Source organism: Silurus aristotelis (genome assembly GCF_946808225.1).
Source record: "Silurus aristotelis genome assembly, chromosome: 3".
In the NCBI taxonomy this organism is placed as follows: Eukaryota; Metazoa; Chordata; class Actinopteri; order Siluriformes; family Siluridae; genus Silurus; species Silurus aristotelis.
Window position 1 is genome coordinate 9393629 of NC_139576.1, and position 21369 is coordinate 9414997.

The 21369-nt window shown below is 41.4% G+C and overlaps 1 protein-coding gene across 1 annotated transcript in view; it reads right to left on the minus strand.

Annotated features, from left to right (window-relative positions):
• Window positions 1–669: 669 nt before the first annotated feature.
• plekhm3 (pleckstrin homology domain containing, family M, member 3) overlaps window positions 670–21369 on the minus strand; it is a 44560-nt gene continuing 23860 nt past the window's right edge. The window contains exons 7-9 of the mRNA XM_083536987.1: window positions 14119–14182; window positions 5225–5382; window positions 670–3364 (exon numbers count right to left, since the gene is read on the minus strand). Of these exons, the coding sequence (XP_083393113.1) occupies window positions 3199–3364; window positions 5225–5382; window positions 14119–14182 (388 nt within the window). The 3' untranslated portion in view covers window positions 670–3198. The remainder of the gene's footprint in view (window positions 3365–5224; window positions 5383–14118; window positions 14183–21369) is intronic.

Consider the following 21369-nt stretch of genomic DNA (forward strand, 5'->3'; position numbering starts at 1 on the left):
GCATTTGTTCCATCCAGATACAGAACTCACCTTCAGATCAGGAAAAGACATTCTTTACAGCAAAATAAATAAATAAATAAACACTCCAGACTTGTTAGGTTACTTACTTTATTGGTGACAAAAAAGCAAAACGAAAGAAACCGATACGATTTTCAGATTTGCATAAGAGGTTGTCTGTGGTGTAAAGTTTTTGGATGACAGAAGGGGAAGGAAAAAAAAAAGCAAAACCAGGCTCAGACACAGTCGAACATAAATAGAACATAAATATAATAAATACTGTTGAAACCAACTGCTGATATATGGATCACTGAAATATATACAGCGCAGCGCAGCAGAGTGGATTAAACCGTTACGAGATCCTGTTTTGACCTGTAATAAAGGTGTAAAAAAAAAAAAAAAAAAAAGGTTCTTATTTATATAAAAAAAAAAAAAAAAAAAAAAAAAAAAAAAAAAATAATACACATCTGCGAATCTCAGTCCTGTTGCTTTCTCGCTATCTGGAGTGTATTTAAAATACCTGAAGAGAGCAACGCTAAGAAGTTCCCACAATCCCAGACTAATCGATAATACTACAGGTAATCCCCGACATCCCGGGTTTGTCTAAACTATTCGTGGAGGATCTTCACGTCAGACTAAGAGCAAGAATGTACGGTGAGAAATGGAAAGGAAATTCTTCTGGCTGATCATCTTCATCCTATGGCGATTTCGGGCTCTCAGACGGTGACTCCGCCTACTTTTTTTAAAGCTCATGAGAGGTCACGGAATGGTTTGTCCAGGATGCTACAGCCGTCGAAATGCAGATCTCAACAGCTGAAATGAATTCAGACCTAAAATGATCATCATCATGGTCATCATTATTATTCTGTCTATGTTTGTGGCTCAACATAAACCTTTCAATCTTTCGCCTTTCTAACTAGCTAACTAACTCCGACTAGTGCAACTATGCTAATAAATACTAACAACGAACAAAGTTTCAGTCTAAATACATTATCTGGGATGCAGTAAAAGTGCCAGGACAGGGCTTTTTTTGCGGTACAGCAGATAATTAAACCGCCAGTGTTTAGTGCAAACCTGCTGAGAAAGTCAGCTAAGGGTCTAATAATTGAAAGCGCTGTACAATCTGAACTACTGATTAGACCATGAGAACCCATTAGTCTCAAACACTGTGTTACGAATGCACAATAATTATCAACAGGCAATTGTACTGGCGTTTAGTTTAAGGCAGGTAAAGTGTGAACTAGAAAGAGGTTTAATTCATAAAGTCAAATTTGGAGCAAAGAATTCAAAGGTGGCACGAGAATTCAGTCTTTCAGTGTACGTCTAGAAACACATATACATCCTCCCCTTTCCTTCAACTCTGGTAAAAGTAAACACAATGTAGTCTTGGACCCAAAAAAAAGCTGCTCTCTAATGAAATACATGAACGATTTCTTTTTACAAAATACTAAAACAGAATAAACATAATTCAATATAATACATAAAAAAAAACGACACACGGATTTGATCAAGTGAACTTCAACTTCATATTCAAGTTGACAACGTATACAAGTCGACCTATTTGCTTGTAATAGTGGGGAAAAAACTGTAATTCCTCTAGGATTCGTCTATCAGTTGTAACTGTATGTAAGTCAGACCAATAAATAATTTTATCCATCAACATTTACAGAATCGAAAAAAAATAACACCAGGTTTAAAAGGTTGCTGGTAGAGTGGACGGAAAGAAGCTGAAAGCTGATCGTGACCTCGCCTCCGTGAATCCGGAAGGAAAATAAACGTGGAAAATTGTGAAATCGAGTGGGAAGTGAGAAGTCGTCTATGGGGTTTTTGTAGCACAAGAAAACGGTCACTTAGCCTATTTTATTTGCATAGGGGAGGGAAAAAAAGGAGAGAAATTCAAGCAAAAACGTGTCGTCGTCCCTTTTAAAAAAAAAAAAAAAAGCCGATGAGAACCGAGAGGTCAAATAAGGCAGCGAAATAACAAAAAAAAGCAAAAAGTAAAAGGAGTGATATTATTGCCAGTGCTTAGTTCAAGTAGCCAGAAACTGGAGAGTGAACGTACACCCAGTGAGACAGGCGACTGATACGGAGCCAGTCCTGCGGTACGGGTGGACGGCGTGAGTAACGAGCGCGTCAGTGGGCGGGTTTTCTCCGCGATCCGTGTTGGACTGGGTGTACCAATGCTAAACAAAGCCCAGGCGCTCGGGACTATAATTTGGGACCTTGTGGCTGGGGGTAGTTTGTAATCAAAGAGCCAGCGGTTGACGAAGGACCGTGGCTCAGCTGCATATAGGCAGTGGGCACTGAGCAGCGATAAACTTTACTTCCAGCTGTACAGGAGGAGATGCCAACTTCTCTTTCACTTCAACCAAGAGTCACTTCACTAGAGTCCAAACCATTGTGCATGTTTTGTTTGGGTGCGTGAGAATCCAAAAGGGGGTTTCCCCAAATCTTAGTCCTCTGTCCAGTGGTAATTATGGCACCAAGCATTTTATTCACCTAAAAGAAAAAAAAAAAAAAAAACACACTAATTTCTTTTCCTTTACTAAAAAGCCTGATCTCAGAGGTTGTGCAGGAATGCAGAGAGGAAGACAGTGTGATGTAGGTATTCCTGTCCAGTCTATAGGCTTAGAAGACTTTTTCGCCTGGACCCGATAGTCAGCGTCCAATCGTAGCGTGGCCGTTAATGGATTAGATGCTCTGTTGTGCAGAGGAAATGATTTGGCCTTAGATTTCTGAAGACTGAATTATTTGGTGCCGGACTGCTAGAGTGTGTTTACACGCTAGCATGAGAGTGTACTCCACTCGGATCCGCATTTGCCGGTTGGCCCGGCTGTCATTTGGTAGATGAAAGGAGAGGGCAAATTGGTATCATTATGAAACCTCTCCTCTTCAGGGAGTGAAGTATTGTCTGCGTGTACCCTATCTCTCAGGTGAGCGGAGGAGAGAGTGAAGAGAGGGCGAGAGAGAGAAGGAGAGAGAGAGAAAAAAAAGAGAGGCAATTGAAAACCCAAAACAATAAAACCCTTCTGTTCCTTGTCGACAAACACAGAGCTCTTCTACAGGGCCCACACAGTGTGGTCACTCGTGGATGCGCACATGCAGAGACTCAGCCGTAGTTGGCTGTCGGTCAGTAAAACAGGCCTGCCGGAGCGGCCCAGCTGAGAGGGAGAGAGGCTCCCTGGCTCGCAGAGCTGTGGCTCAGGTGTCCAGCTCAAAGCAGCAGTCGTCGTCTGGGCTCCCGCTGTGGTTGTGCTTCTTCCAGAACGAAGGCGGTTTCTTGTGCAGCTCTCGGCGAACGCAGCGTGGACAAGGTTGGGCACGCATCCGGCACTCGGTGTGGAACACCGCTCCGCATCCCTCGCACCTGACAAAATAAGACATACACTGATCAGACATTACATTATGACCACATGCCTTATATTGTGTTGGTCCCCCTTTTGCTGTGAAAACAGTTCAGACCCTTCGAGCATTAACAATTTATACTACAGGAGCTCGTCTGTTAAATCGGACCACACGGTCCAGCCTTCGTATCTCAAGTGCATCAATAAGCCGTGACCCTGTCACCGGTCCACCACTGTTCCTTCGTTGGACCACTTTTGATAGACACTGACCACTGCAGACCAGGAACACCACATAAGAGCTGCAGTTTTGGAGATGCTCTGACCCAGTCGTCTAGACGTCACGATTTGGTCCTCGTCAAACTCGCTCAAATCCTTACGCTCGCCCGTTTTCATGCTTCTAACATCAACTTTGAGGACAAAATGTTGAGGTTCCATGATGAAGAGATAATCAGTGTTATGCACTTCACCAGTCATGATGTTATAATGTCATAACGTTATGGCTGATCACGGAGAACACCTGACTGCCCACAATACGGTACATAAATCAAACACTCTTACATATGGGACGACAGCTAGGTGTGCGGTACATCATTCTAATGCACAACCCAGGGGCAAAGCCTGGGATGATGGTTTGGTTAACAGTGTGAACACACACTATCCAACCACTCAGATTCAAGCATTCAGATAGACCATAGTATGAGGATGAGGACCCCATAAGTCTTTCTCCAGGTTTCCTCATAGAGCCACTGTACATCTCTGGCTTGCTCTTTAGAGGTAAATTTATAAAAAGGGGGACATTTATACCCTGATGATATTTAAAAAATCACTAATTCTAATGGATTTATCTCTCTAAAGCTGCTTACTGACAATTTTTATTCTTAAAAGCACTATAAAAACAAGCCACTAAAAAGTATTAAAAGCTCACATTTCGATCACTAGAAATCGCTACAGACTCGTTCGTGCATGTTTGTTGTTCTCCATGTGTGTACTACGGAATTTGAAAAATGCTCCTAAGGGTTTATTTACAGCCCGAAAGATGAACAAGTCTAAAGTCTAATAAGAGCACTGTGATAACACGCTACAGTTTATGTTAAACTTCTTGACCAGAAACCATAAAGTATTCAACTAGCGTGTGGGTGTGGGGTTTATCGACATGGTGTACAAGAGAAGCAGGTGTATGTGGGTTTACGGCTGGGCGTGCAGAAACCTCCTGCTATTTAGTGCCTTAACACCATGTGACAGCTTGTTCTCGAGCGTCTACCAGTTATTAAAGAAGCTAAGCATTTTTTTTAAAGGGCTAAATTGTGATGTCTAGACGACTGGGTCAGAGTATCTCCAAACCTGTAGCTCTTGTGGGGTGTTTCTGAGCTGCAGTGGTCATTATCTTTTAAAATTGGTCATGTCACCACAGCCGATGACCAACTGACAAAACAATGTTGGTGTGTCAAATAATTTATCGATTCCTATTTGATTTAAAACAATGACCAAATAACTGAACAAAATTCGGAGCACAATCCCAAGACTGCAAGTCACACCCAATGAGTGAAGAATGTCACACCAATGGTGTGAAGTGCAGCAAGTATCTTATCAGTAGTTAGTCATTAAGTGGGCTGAGGGTAAAGGCGCTATGGGGATTAACCGTCTTAGCATTGGGTGTCCCTTCATGGCTTTGGAGCTTGAACACACCTTCATAGCACTAACCCCTGGGTGTGACTAACACATGACAGAAACACCTAGGCTCTTAAAAGCTCTCCAAAGAACATACGAGGAACATTCCAGTGCAGTAAGTGTGAATTCTGCATATGACATTCCTGCATTATTTAAATCTGTTGATTACTTTTTAGGTTGTTGGAGCATCGATCGTGAGTAGAGGAAGAACTGACCTCTTCGTGGCGTTCTCCTGGAAAGGGTAGAGAATCTGGCCGTTGTGGCAGAGCTCACAGATGAAGCCTTTTTCTCGACACAGACTGCAGCTGTACACGTGGGAACTGGCAAACTTGATCACTTTGGAGAGGAAAGGAGCCAGCTTCCCATCTATTACCTGTACAGAGGATGGAGGGGAAAAAAAAGGAAAACAAAGTGAAGGAGCACAATATAGACAAAGGGAACATGGGACCATAATACTGCCACAATGTATCCGAACCTACAAGCAGAATACTGCCACGATAATAATAATCATATACCCACCAGAAACAGAAGACCAATTTATTGGAAATACCAGTCTGATATATTTGTGTCATATAGATTTTTAGTAGCAAGACAAACACTTCTTTAAAACCAGAGCCGAATGGAAACCAGGACAAAGCAGCCCGAGTTCACATCAGGAATCCAGATCAAAACTAATGAATGCTTGTAAAGTTGAAGGGGTGGATGAGGGGGTTAACCAGGGCTCGAGGGGTGGGTGGGAGAGTGGGGTAATTCCTTTTGGGAGACCGTTTGCAAAAAATAATATGTGAATGCCATTTACCGGTCGGAGTAGTTAAAAATCGGCACTGGGCTTTGAAAGCGTAGGTCTGAAGAAGGTGTATTGTAGGCTGCTGAATGGGCCAGGGGAAGGGGCCCGGACCTCCAGTGCATATTCTCCAAGGGGGGAAGAGACAAGTGGCTACACCTGGCAGCGCTGTGGCACACCAATTAAAGGGCCTGCCAGCATTCTTCGGCCCTTACACGAGAAGCAGGCCGAAGAATGGCGGGACAGAGATGAGAAAGGGGGGGGGGGGGATAGTTGTGAGGGGCTAGAAAGTTGGGGAGGTGGAGAGAGAGGAAGGAAAGAGAATAAAAGGAGGGACCACCACAGCCTCCCATGAAGCACGAGCATGCGCGCACACACACACACACCACACACACACACTTGTACATCCACACACCCTGAGTGAAGTGAGCGATGTTAAAAAAGGGTTTGTGTGGGCGAGGGGGAGGTTGGGCATTGCAGTTGTGTGTATGAGACAGAAACCGAGGGAAAGCACAGCAAGTGCTCGCTCAGTTCTTCACCGAACAAAGTGATTCACTGTGTTAGTGCCGTGTTCCTATCCAGTGGGACTAATTTAATGCTGTGTGTGTCGTTTGACTCTACTGACCACCAATGGTGTAGAAAAGTAGAAAGATAGCGGACTAAAATGTAAAAAATGGCATTTTAATTCAAACAAAAAAAATTATCAGAGCGCACCACAAGTATGACCGTCAACTGAATGCAATCATATCTTCGGTTCAACTGCTGCAACCCGGTTGCCAAAAGGTATTACACTGATTTATTGATGCGTCAAAAAGCATAGCAAGCTGTATACATATTGAGCAAAGGGAGTACGCCCAACCGTCCATTCATCAAGCCGCTTTCATCTAAGACCCAGTTCTCGCCACTGCCCAGAGGTAACAACCTCGACCTACCCCCAAAACAGCCTTTCTCTCCTGGGCACGAGCAGAGAATTACACTGCCGTGTGTCATCAAAGAGGCGAGGCCTAGCACACTCACAGTCACCCAAGTAACAATGATATATATGGCCCCTAATCAGTGCTGACAGAAGAAGTAATTAAACATCTTAATAATTTAGCGAGGGCTGAGAAGCAGGGCAAGCTGTCTCAGGGCAGGCGCTAGTGTAGAGAAACAAGGAAGCTGTTAATATGCCCAATATAATTTATTAACGTTGTCCTGAGGCTAGGAAAGTGTCCCCGAAGTGTTCCTGAATTCCCCATGCAACTCAATGATTTATATTTCCAAACAATTTTTCAAGCCTGTCACTTCCACTCAATGAACATTCAGAGCCAGCACGGGTGTTGGCTGCCGTTCCAGTCTTGCGACCCCCCACCCTTCGGCTCTGTCCCGCGTATGCTTTGTTGTCCAGTGCCTAATCCCCTGAAAACTGCTGTTTAACGCGCTGTACTTTATCCCCTCCTCATCCTGGGCCCTAATGTCCTCGCCTGCTCCATTAAGCGGCAGAGAAAGGGCCAGGATTAGACAGATAAAAAGAGGGTGAGTTCTGTTTGGATAACACCCTCCCTGCCAGGCCCTGGCAAAACAGGATTATCACCGTTGAGCCAGCATGTTAGTAAGTATGGGTAAGGGAAGGAAAAAGAGAGAAAGGAAAGGAAATGGGGGATATGGGGGGTATAGAAAGTGTACATGTGGGTACATAAGACAAGTTCATGTATGAAGTAAAAAACAAGAGCATGGATAGATGACTGCACATACACATGAAAAATTTGACCGTACTCAACCAGGTAAGGCATGTGTCATAATATATCACAATAAAAGAGGGCTACGGTTTTGCTGTTAATGAGCCTTGTCATAACCGCACATGCTAGAGCTGCCACGGGACCACCCGGGTTTAGATCCAATACAGTGCTAGTTTATTACTTACCTACCTTGTACCTGGACTCAATGTGCATTGTGTCAGATACACCTACAGTATAGATCAGTGGTCCCCAACCTTTTTTGCACCACGGACCGGTTTAATGTCAGACAATATTTTCACGGACCGGCCTTTAAGGTGTGGCGGATAAATACAACAAAATACAATGATATGACCAGCATAAAAACTGGTATTTTCCAATTATAAAAATAAACATGAATCCACTGTGTTGTTTTTTGTTCATTTTGCTGGCTTGGCGGTTTGAATTTAGCGGTAATATATTATGTGTTAGTGGCCTTTAAGAAGGTAGCGGATGGAGGTAAGACATGTGACCGAGGCATCATGACATGCATCAAGAGTGAGTCATAGACAGATGTGCTGGAGAGAATCCGGTAATTTTCCAAAATAAAACATTGTTCAGAATCAGATAATAAATAAAACGGAAATAATGTAAGTTATGAATTCTTTCTGTTTGGCCCGGTACCAACTGACCCACGGAGGGGGTTGGGGACCACTGGTGTAGATAATTTATTTGCAGCGTATCTATTTCATCGTGCAATGTCTTCCATGGGCCACAGACTGTGCAGAATTATTTACTGGTTTCCCGTATGGACGCACTGCAATGTTAAACAGTTCATCAAAAGGGCAGTATGTTCAGTAACTTCATACCTACACAATGCATTTCTATAGTATATAAACTATAATGAGCGAATGAATGTAGGTGGAGGAGATAAAGTGGCATCTGAAATCCATCAAAACCTTATTGCTAAGAGAAGAAAAGTAATGGCAGGAGACACGCCTGAAGAACTTAATGTGAGATGTCAATGATGGCCCAAAGTCACTAAATGTCCCTTTGTGCCTCTGTAGTTGTTTATAGGTCTTTGGCAGGGCGAACACCGTTACATCTAGTATAATGCATACAAAACAATTAGCATTTATATGGCTCTCTTCATGTGGGACATCTTTGGCCACTCTTTAAACTCTTTTAGATGTAAAGCTCAACAAAAGCCAATACCTAAACAAAACCTGTATCTGGGCAAGCCTTAGACAAACAAGTATGGCCAATAGACTTCTTTTTTTTTTTTTTTTTTTTTTTTTTTTAAATAAAGACAACACTAAACTCGTAGTGCTTTGCTGGAACTGAATAGGCAAGTACATGTGCTTTCATGCACTATAGAGTTTCTGGTGTCTACTTATTCAGCATTCAGTGACCTCGACACGCAGGGAGAACATTCCCGGGCCACCAAGGACCTGGCATTAGGCAGCGATGCTAAAAGAAAATGGCTCCTTAATAAGGTAAGCCAATTAGCATGTTGAAAGGGAGAGCGATGTGACGAGAATGAGAAAAGTCCTCGAAGTCTGAAGAAGTCAGTCAGGACTTCCAATTGAAATATATATAATCGAAAATTGCTAAATGAAGACAACAAAATCCGAAAAGACATTTTTTTTTACTCTACTATAAACAATACTTACTACTTACTCTTATGCTTTGCTGTATAAATGTTATAAAATATTATAAAAAACCATTAAAAATTTTAACTATCTGTTAAATTTCTCTGTTCTTCACAGGTACAAGAAATAGGAATGAAAAGACAAATCCAACAAGTGAGGAAGGGAGTGCAAACAAGATGCAGAGGGGAATGGTGGTGTCAGGGAGTGGGGTGTTTGTAAAGAATGAAGGCCTGTCACACTTTGTTTTTCTGCCTGTTGATTCTGAATGCCACGAATTAGTTAGCTGGGTGGGAGGGGACACGGGGTGAAGAAGGAGCAGGCAAAGAGACTCTACCCTCCTGCTAGGAGACAGAGTGAAAGGAAAAAAGGAAAAAAAAAAAGAGGGAATGAAAGCAGGCAAAGTAACAGTTAAGAGGAGAGGAAGGAGGAGGTTGTGGGAAAGATGAATTAAACTTGTAATGCAATTTCTATATCCACATTACTGCTCAAAAAGTTGAAATCAGGGGAAAAAAAAGAATTATGAACATTTTAAACTCTAATGAGTCCAATATGACACTGAAAACAAACCATTTTAGAGGTCTGGTATTTGAAGTACTTTGAGGGGGAAAAGAATTTGAAAGAAAATACTGAAAATATCGGGAATAAATTATTAAATTTCTTCCTTCAAGATTTCAGACATCCGTTCTAGATATTTTAAATCTTAACTTAACAAATGACCAGTCATTTTTCCTGCGTGCATACCACTATTATACAATTATATTACTTAATCTGAATCCAAATGTCTGAAAAATGTGTATACAGAGTAACAGAAATAGAAGCAGCTCTTCTTCTTTCAGCTGCTCCCATTAGGGGTCGCCACAGCAGATCATCCTTCTCCATACCCCCCTGTCCTCTACATCTGCCTCTTTCAAACCAACTACCTGCATGTCTTCCCTCACCACATCCATAAACCCTATTCTTGGTCTTCCTCTTTTCCTCCTTCCTGGTGGCTCCATCCTCAGCATTTTCCTACTGATATACCCCATGTCCCTCCTCTGCACATGTCCAAACCTTGTCTCCGGAACGTCCTACATGCGCTGTTCACATTTTTTTAAACAGACAATATATGATTTAACTCACAATATATGTATAACTCATTAATTTCCTGTCTGTTGCTGTTCTCAGGTTGTGTGTAAACTCCCGGGGTTGAGCACCGTAAAAAGAATTTTTGAAAGAAAAGCTGGCTGTAATACCAGAATTGCTCTGGAAATGTTGCGGTCATCAAGACAATGCATCATTCCTGATTCAACATCATACTGGAGAACAGAAACAACATTTGAAAAGACTCCAACACACCATTATATGATATATCTAGAAGCACTGATTCATTTTTTTCCAATGCAATAGCAAAACCAAAAAGAGTTCACTAAAACATATTTGGAAATTTCATTAGTTGTTTCGAGTTAAAACAGGAACAGTTTATTTCTATAGCGCTTTTTTACAACAGACATTGTCTCAAAGCAGCTTTACAGAATTTAAGAGTTAAGGTGAATGATGTATATTTATCCCTGATGAGCGGGCATGGTGACTGTGGCAAGGAAAAACTCCCTTAGATGTTATGAGGAAGAAACCTTGAGAGGAACCAGAATCAAAAGGGGAACCCATCCTCATTTGGGTGACATCAAGAGTGTAATTATAAATCTTCAGACAATACAGAACACTGGAGAGTGAGAACTAACATGAGCACTGGAAATTATGAGTAATGTTCTTTCTACAGTCTTTTACAGAAATCAGACAGTTTCCAACCTTGCTTATAAGCTGTGTTACTAGTATGAGGTCCAGAAGGTTTAAAAGTGAAGGCTTGACACAGGTAAAGGACAGTGCCCTGCCCAAACCATCTGAATCCGCAAGCCAACCCCACCAACCATCTACCAAATCCAAGGACACCTTTACATCACTAATATTGCATATAAACTTTATACAGTCAAAAAGACTTTTACGTAAACAAATACATGAGCTTCTTGAACATCCCACTCCAGATTTGCACTGAGGTGTGGATGTGGTGATCTGTGAACATTTATTCACAACTGCAAAAATGTGAAATCAGATTCGGATACTGAATGAGAAAGACTGGGGTGCAATCTGTGTTCCACTTCAGCCCAAAGATGTTCAATAGGATTGAGGTTAGATTTGAGTTCTTTAGCTCCAACCACATGGGCAATGTCATGCTGAAACACGTTTGGGACTCGCTACAGCATCCAAAGACACTGTAGACAATTATCTGCTTCCATCTTTGTGTCAACAGTTTGGAGAACAACCACATTTTGATGTAATAATCAGGTTTCTACACATGGTGTCGGCTAATTATATAACACAAATTCCGAGCGAGCACAACATGGTCCTCCTGGTATCATGAGGAATTCCTCTTACAACCATGTTTGTATTTGACAGCAGAAAGCTCTGTGGATGGAATTCTTAATGATACACTGGAGAAAATTTGGTGAACCACGAGAACACTGGAAGGATCTGTTTACTACTTGAGCCCATTCATTCCCATTTACACAAAGTTCACACAAAGATCTTCCTTAACCGCCAATGGCCAGCAAAGCTAATCTGTGCTAACATTTTACTCAGTCAGCTTCAAATCAGGCAATCATGAATCGAAGGTGGATGTACTTATTCTTCATGGAGTGTGATCACATTACTTATACAAATAATAAATGGTTGACACTCACTAATGCTCAAAGTAGGAAAAAAACAGGCATCATTAAGATAAACATCTGCTTTGTAAAGATTTAAAATGTGTTTTCAGGGTTTTCAGAATTTCAGAGTCATTGCTGTACTTGTAGCTCAGAGCTCAGGGATGAAGCTGTACCCGACTTCAGGAGCATCGGCAGTTAGAAGGCCAGCACCTACTGAGCAGGAAAATCCCCCTTTCTTTTGTTGAACATGACTTGGACTGTGATTACTTGAACTATAATGGCTTAGAGTTGCAATTTTCATGAACAGTTGTCCATCAGTGAACAGTTGATATCCTTAACAATGATAAAACTATAATGAATGGAGATTTTATGTCACCAGACCTCATCCATCAACCTGTCTATCACCACTGCAAAAAGGAAAGGGTTTAGAGCCGATCCTTGATGCAGTCCAACCTCCACCTTGAACCAGTCTCTCGTTCCTACTGCACACTTTACTGCTATCACACTGTCCTCATACATGTAGTGCACCACCTCACATGCTTTTTTGATTCTCAGACTTAACTGCGATCTCTCCTAAACATCTTCATGCTTCTACTGGTATGTCATCCATCTGGTCCTACCGACTTTCCACTCTTCATCCTCTTAAACAATGCTCTCACTTCCTCTGTACTAATCCTATCCAATTCCTGCTTCACCATGTCCACATCATCCAACCTTCTCTCTCTCTCTCATTTTCCTTGTTCATCAGCTGCTCAAAATACTCCCTCCATCTTCTTAACACCTTTCTTCTCACTAGTCAACACATTTCCATCTCCATCCTTTATTGCGCTAACTTGTAGCACATCTTTCCCTGCTCTGTCCCTCTGCCTGGCCAATCGGTACAAATCCTTTTCTCCTTCCTTAGTGTCCAACTTCTCCTACAGCTCATATGCCTTTTCCTTGGCTTTTGCCACATCCCTCTTTACCTGCTGCCGCATCTCCTTGTTTTCCTGACTACTTTTCCCATCAATCTGTTGATCCCAATTCTGTTTTGCCAACCTCTTTCTCCTTACGCTTTCCTGCACTTCCTCATTCCACCACCTCCACCATGTCTCTTTGTCTTCCTTTCTATTTCCAGATGTCACACCAAGTACCTTTCTAGCTGTCTCCCTCATCACTTCAGCAGTAGTTACCCAATCATCCAACACCTCTTCACCACCACCGAGCCCCTGTCTGACCTCTTCCCTGAACCTCACACTACAGTCTTCCTCCTTCAGTTTCCACCATCTTATTCTTCTTTCAGTCCTCACTCTTCTCCTCTTCTTCGCCTCCAAAACATCCGATGCTGTCTAGCTACACTGTCCCCTGCCAACACCAGTCTCCAATCTCCTACATAGAACATAGTCCACCTGTGTGCATCTTCCTCTACTCTAATACGTCACCCTATGATCCCTTCTTCTTCTTAAAATAAGTGTTCACCACTGCCATTTCTATCCTTTCAGCAAAATCTACCACCATCTGCCCTTTCACATTTCTCTTCTAAAAGCCATACCTACCCATCACCTCCTCATCACCTCTGTTCCCTTCACCTAAATGGCCATTAAAGTCTGCCCCAATCACCAATCGTTCTTTCCTAGGTACACCTTCTACCACTTCATCTAAACCACTCCAGAATTTAAAATATCTTTATTAATAATCTACTTATTTCTATACAGGGTTTCTGCAAGTTTCACCAAGTCAAATGTAAGACTTTTTTATACCTTTTAAAAGCATTAAAAATGAAATTTAAGACCTATTTCACAACATCAAACACACACACACACACACACACACACACACACACACACACACACACACACACACACACACACACACACACACACACACACACACACACACACACACACACACACACACACACACACAGTTAGTGACTGGCTTTTCAAGCCAAGTATCTATTCCGTCCGTTCTACGTCTGTGGCAGAAAGCTGATTGGCTGTTACATGTTGGTCTAAATTGTGAAATACAGTGGACGAGCGAAAGAAAGAACACCACGGAAAAAAAAAAAACATTCTAAAGTGCTACGGAAGCATTTCAATAATCATTAGAGTTAGTGTTTCATGAAAAACGGAAAATGAAGACCTGTTTAATTATTTACGGCCTAAAACAGGAAATGTAAGACTTTTACAAAGTTTCTTTATACACTGCGAAAAAATCCTGTTCTACAACTCTACTTTGGGACAAGGTCCATCGTTAAACTTTACAAATAAAATTGAATTGAAGTAAAATGTGTGTGCGTGTAATGTACTTTATTCTCACCTGCTGGAGGTCAGCCAGAGAGTACAGGTGAATGTGCTGTAACAGGTATTCCCTTGGAAAAATCCTGCAGAAACAGCACGAATGAATTATCACACAATACAGCACCAACACCAAAGTGTATAATATAAGTGCGCCATTATATTGTACTATTGTTCCGCACTTACACTTTCACATCACGCTGCACTGAGATTAAAAAGGCAGATATACACACATGCACTCTTCCCCATCACAGAACAAGCTCTAACCCATCATTGTGCTTCTGTATCTATGGCAACATGAGTCCAAATGACTGGGAAAATAGGGGTTAATTTAATTGAATTGGAAAAGGCCTATGGAACAGCCATTTAAAAGCACTCTCCCTTATTACAGGTGAAGTGGGACGTCTCTCTCTCTCTCTCTCTCTCTCTCTCTCTCTCTCTCTCGCTCTCTCTCTCTCTCGCTCTCTCTCGCTCTCTCTCTCTCTCGCTCTCTCTCTCTCTCTAAATGTCTGCCTCTATCTCTTTCTCCTGTCTGGATGCCTATTATGGCCCTCTTCACCCCTCTCGTACTCTGCTCTCCTCATTCGCTCTCGCCTACGCCGGCTCACATTACAAATCAAGAGCCCACAGAGGCATCCGGAAAAAGAGGGGATGGGAGGGAGAGTGAGGAAGAAAGGGAGGAACGAATAAAAGGCAATCGATAGAGATGATGGTGTGAATGAGGGGGAGAAATAAAAGAAACTGGGATGGATAGATATATGGACGAGAGAGATGAGAGTGAGTGACGTGGCCAGGCAAAGTGAGTGAGTGAGCAGGTTCGACTGGGCAGAAAGAGAGAATGCATTTACTGAAGTAATGATGTCATGGGTTTATTGTCACAAACATTTTACATCTCATTATAATGCTTTATGATCACATTTGTATGCATCCTTTTTGGACAAGTATTAGATTGTTGTCACACTCTCAGCAGGACAAAGAACAAAGACGAAGAAGTGTATTCTAAGTGAAGCATAAATCCCTATGCTTTCAAAAATAACCTGAGATAGATAGATAGATAGATAGATAGATAGATAGATAGATAGATAGATAGATAGATAGATAGATAGATAGATAGATAGATAGATAGATAGATAGATAGATAGATAGATAGATAACAGACAGACACATGACAGACAGACAGACATATAGATGACAGACCGACCGACATATAGATGACAGACAGACAGACAGACAGACCGACCGACATATAGATGACAGACAGACAGACCGACAGATAGATACATGACAGACAGAGACTAGATTAGATAGACAGACTAGATTAGATAGATCAGACAGACAGACAGACAGACAGACAAATACATGACAGACAGACAGACAGATACATGACAGACAGACAGACAGACATATAGATGACAGACAGACAGACCGACATATAGATGACAGACAGACAGACAGACAGACAGACATATAGATGACAGACAGACAGACAGACATATAGATGACAGACAGACCGACATATAGAGGACAGACAGACAGACCGACAGATAGATACATGACAGACAGACAGACAGACAGACTAGATTAGATAGACAGACTAGATTAGATAAAATAGATTAGATAGATCAGACAGACAGACAGACAGACAGACAGACAGACAGACAGACAGACAGACAGACAGACAGACAGACAGACAGACAGACAGACAGACAGACAGACAGACAGACAGACAGACAGATAGATAGATAGATAGATAGATAGATAGATAGATAGATAGATAGATAGATAGATAGATAGATGCTCCAAGGGTGCCTGTGACTGACCCTTTGCTCTGACCCCAGCTTCCTAACATTGCCAGGATATGCATGACAAAAAGTCTCTTCTTTATATGTGTTTTTTTTTTTTTTTACATCCCATTCCACATTTAGTTGAGGTCAGAGCTCTATTGCAGGCCACTAAATATCTTTTACTCCATCCTATGTAAAGCACATGAAACTGGCTTTAAGCACAGGAGCATTGACATGCTGGAACAGTTTGGAGTCTCCTAGTCAAAGTAAAGGGAAAAGTTTATGCTACAGCATTCGCATATTTTCTTTTCGGATGAATCCATGCAACAGTGCAGACAATCACACTTTCACAGCGTTACGAAAACCACGAAAGAAAACTCAACTGTAACCCGTGCAGCTCACCCCCATCTCAGTCATGTATTCCAGCTACAGAGCCATCTACTTGAAAAGGGCATTCTGGTCTTCATTGCTCCAAGGGGCGGGGTAACCGGACTGATTAAGCATTACTCCTCTGGGACATGGTCAGGCCTGTCAGTGCATCTCGAGCTTCTCTCAGTTAATAGTACCCTGATTCCACTCTGTGGCTGAGCTCGGTCATTTTGCAAGGCTACTGTACAGATGTTGGGGGGAAACGAGATGACTCGTGGCAGATACTGCATGCGTGTGTGTGTGTGTGCGCAAGAGAAAGAGGATGTTGGTTGGCAGCGCGTGAAAAGCGCTCCTAATGACACAGACGGGATGAGAAAAGAGAACGGAGAATAAATTGTGAGCAGTAAGGGAGTAATTTAGTATAAATGGTGCGGAAAGGAAGCTGGAATAGCTGAGAACGCATGTACAGAAATAAGAGTGTGGGTGAAGGTATGAGAGTTTGCTGATACAGGGAAATTTGGAGGGTTTCTACATACACAAAAAAAAGCCTTTAAAACTGTTACCGCTTATTAATTTGAATAATAGTAGCAGGCATGGTGGGTTAGTGGTTAGCACGCTTGCCTCGCACTTCCGGAGTTTGAAGGAGTTTCCATGTTTTCCCGATGCTTTGGAGGTTTTCCCCCTCGTACACTGTCTAGAAGATCGGATCATAGCGACTTGGTTCTTTGAATGTCATTCATAAAAATGAACGAATAATTTTTCTAGGCATTTAGTTTTTTCTTATATTAGAAATAAAACAAAATGTTACATTTGCGGATCCCCAACACATCTACATACATGAACTTTGACTATAGTTCCAATAACTTATATATGTATATATAAAAACGTAGTGTATAAGGGAGTATTCGGGGACAAAAGAACGAACGACTGGGAGCAGAGGACTCATGATATGAACTATACAATTCTGTTTCCTGCGTAATGCACTGCATAACGTTTATGGGAGTCAGATGATATAAAAACTAATGACACTGACTAGTCAGAAGATGAACTGCTCACTTCTGTTTCCTGTACATAACCTATGGAGATTTTGTGATGTTTTGTTCATGCGCGTCCAGTAGAAAATGAACGAATCACTCTTTGAGATGACTCATTCTTCTGAATCACATGAAAGATTCGTTCAAAATGAACAAATCATTCATGAACAACCCATTAATACTGACTAGTCTTTGGACTGTGGGTGGATGGCAAACCATGCTTTATAGGCTGATTAGAATTTCCAAATTTAGTGTGTGTGTGTGTGTGTGTGTGTGTGTGTGTGTGTGTGTGTGTGTGTGAGATAGTGTCCCTTGTGCTAGAGAAACTCCAGGGTCCCCATGTCCCTTTGTGTTGGATTAGTGGTATAGGAAGTTGATGGGTTTTCCAACGTTCACACATATTCCATTAGATTTTCTATCGTCCATGTTTAGTTTAGCATCAGTAGATTGGTATATACAGGACTGAACAATCCAGATTTCACAGGTTTGAGATATTCTGCATGGTTCTGCTTGAGCACCAAAGCAATAAAGCCTATTATTTGAATATTAGGCAAGATCTAGTGAGTCCACTGTTCAGTTACATTAGACTAGGGCTGCAACTATTCCTCGAGTAATTCGATCCGCAAAATAAATCGTTTAGTCAATTTAACTAAACACGGAGCACTGTGTGTCCCACGGACCATTATTACTCACGCACCACCCGCTAAACTTTGGAGTGCTCTGGACAGGTAACACAGAAGACGCTACAGAATGAAAATGGAGGAACACGAGGAAAACAGCGAAGGATAAGGAGAAGATTCATATAGAAGCCCATTTCCGCCACATTAAATAAAAAGTTTGCTAATGCCAATTTTTTTTCTCGCGATTCCGGCTATTTTCCTTGCTATTTCATAATTGTAGAATTAGGCAACTTTTTTTTTTTTTATGTGGCAGAAATGGGCTTCCATAGAATTCAGGCCAAAGAAAGAGACAAAGTATCCAAAGTTTGGGATCAAACAGAAATAAATATTTTTTAGAGTAATCAGAAATGTATATATTTGTATATACATTTTGATTTGCAATTAAATGCATTAAATGGGTTTAGTTTTCAGATATTCTTGTGTGCAATTTCAGCAACAACAACAAAAAAATTTCTAAATAGGAAACAAGTTCAAGTACTTGTTGATCTAAAGAAACCCGTCTTATTTTCTTTTGTATATTTGGCATTGCTCTTTAATACAGAAAAATACTTCTTATTATTAATCGATTAATCGTTGGAATAATCGGTAGAATACACGAATACTTAAATAATCGATAGCAACAGCTCTAGATTTGACAAATTCACGTGCCATTTCAGGGGGAACCATATTGAATGATATTGTTGCAGGGTTTTTGCAAATGAACACTAAAGTACAGTATTATATATTCGACCATAATTTGCATAAATGTTTTTATCTTGTGATGTCATTGCTGCTCTCTGACTACATTATTCATCATACAAACAAGTTGTTATAAAGCTAACATTTACAACTTTGAAGTTTTTTTTTGCAATCGTATACCGTCTAAGTTCTGTTATTATGACTAAAATGTCCGAGTGATAGTCGCAAAAGCGGTAAATGAAAGCAGCAGTAAATTAATCGCTAATGGAATGGAGTAGGGCAGCAGTCCATTAGCTTTTATTCAGAGCTCTGGGCTGATTCTCATTAGACTCGGATATTTCTGAACTAATCTCAGTTTAAACCGAGGCAAGAAGGACAGGATTGTTTGTTAAGACAAGGTTGAAGTTCCACTTTAATGTTTTGGGGAGGTGTAATGGTTATCAGAGAAAAAAGGCACCACTGTGAGCACTAACCAGCTTCTTACTGTGTTAATATGCACTGCAGGTGTATCCAATATATAGTAAAGATATGTGAACTTTATGAAATGAACCTGAAGTCACAAAAAGACATCCTCAGGGTAATGTTTTTGTACCTTACTTTGCTGCGAAAGGATGGAACAATGAGGATGGGGTCAATAAAGGTCAAATTACAAACAAGATACACACAAATAATGAGATATAAAGAATGGTATTAACATCTAGGAACACTAATAGACAAACTAATTGAGATATGGGACTTATACAGCCATATGTGGGTCTTCCCTAACATTTAAAAGGCACACAAATGTATAAGATGTCAAATGTTCGTGTTTGTATGACATTTCCCCTTCATTTGAACTAACCTGATTTTTACTAACACCCTTGTGGCTGAATAATCCCAAATCTCCACAAGCACACTCCAACATCTAGCGGAACATCTCATATATTGATAACAGCAAATAGGAACAAAATGTGGAATGAGATGTTTAAATGAATTCTATGGTCAAGTGTCCACACACATTTGTCTGTACAGGATACATTTTTTTAAATAAAATTCTACTATAAAAATCCCCTATTGTTACTGCATTTGCATGTTCTTTATGGTTCTCCGCCATCGTGTCAGTCTGTTATAGCACCAGTCTCTCATTCTCTCTTTATCTCTATTTGGGTGTTAATACGTGTTCTGTTGGCTCCAGTCAATCTTTCTTTCTCTCAGCCACAGAGTAAATATATTCTTTGAGTTGCAGTGTTTGTTGGTGGCGGTATCCAGGAGATACAGGGGGCTTGTCGACATTCAGGAGTACAAATACAGGAGCTGCTATCACACTAACCGTTTGGGAATCGGGGTAAGATAGTTGCTACATGTGCAGTGTTTAATTGCAGTATAATGACTCTATACTGTTAAAGATTTCCATATTTTTTTAATATATAGTCACTCAAAAAGAGAGCATCTGGCATTAATTGAAATACATATAAATAACTATGGTTCCATAAAGTTGCTCCTCCCAGGGATTCAGATACTCATCTATTTTCTATAGTATGTATTAATGCACAGTTATTTCCCAAGGTCAGGAAAGGATACACTTAGTGTAGCTTTGACTTTGTTGTTCAGTGGGCTAGCTTACATATTTAGGATTTGCCCACCCTTGTATAAGAACAAAAATGTGAAACTTTATCTTGTATAAAATGCATTAAAAGCTGCAACATAATAAAGCATGCTGCATGCCTGTGTGTGGGTGCCCATGTGCTCATGGAGGTGCATTATATCAGGCTGTGCAGTGCTCGCTTTGACGGCTCTCTCTGCTCTCAGTGTAAACACTCTCCATCCTCTTCACTGATGGGTGTCTGGGCTAGGCGATGGATTGCGGGGGTAATATTTTAGTGCCACTGCCCTCATTAATCCTGCACTGTTTAGAAATTCAGAGCATTAGTCGTTGCAGGCGCGCAGCCTGGCCGTAAACACCGGACCTGAACGCCGGTGATGACCGCGTCTAGAGGCGGCCTATAAACACCCCGGCCAGATAAAGTCACCTCCTGCTGGTCCAGCTGGGACAGCTCCAGAACCCGAGGGGATGATGCAGAGGTGGACCTTCGACGGATGCTCCAGACCAAACTCCGCCTTTGACTAAGCGCATCGTCTGTACTTCAAAAACAGGCTCCCACAGCCTAGGTCACCATGGAGTTCAAAAGACCGAGCGGAAAAAGCAGACTGGCCCTTTCAATAATTCAAGGATTCGTATTGGCTCGACAAGAAAAAAGAGAGAGAAGCTGCGACTCCGGTTCGAGAGTCCTTCGTACGAGTCCTAAATGGACAATTTTTCGAAGAAAGTCTTTGAAAGTGGTAAACAGTCGCGAATTACTCAGTCTGCGCTATTCTTTTTTCCCCACAACCTTGCTTTAAACGCTTCTACGGCCATTCTTTTTCCTTCTCGTTTCTATGCGGTCGGCATTATTCAATTCAGCATTGCATTGTGTAGCATTTTAGCATAGGATTGTCAAGGGTTCTAAACCCCCTCCCGTATGGATAAGTGAAACCACGTGCACTCTGTATATGAAGCTGACCTTAAAGAGGGCACAGAGTATTTGTCATAGAGACAAGCCTTTTAGTGAGGAGCCCTTCATATAAACATAGGCCTTTCATATTTCCACTCAACCTATGCCTGAGAAATCTACTTGCACTCTTGCAATTCCAGCTCTCTTTTGCCTCACATGTACCTTCTGTGTTTTGTGGTGTGCTGATACTAATTTCA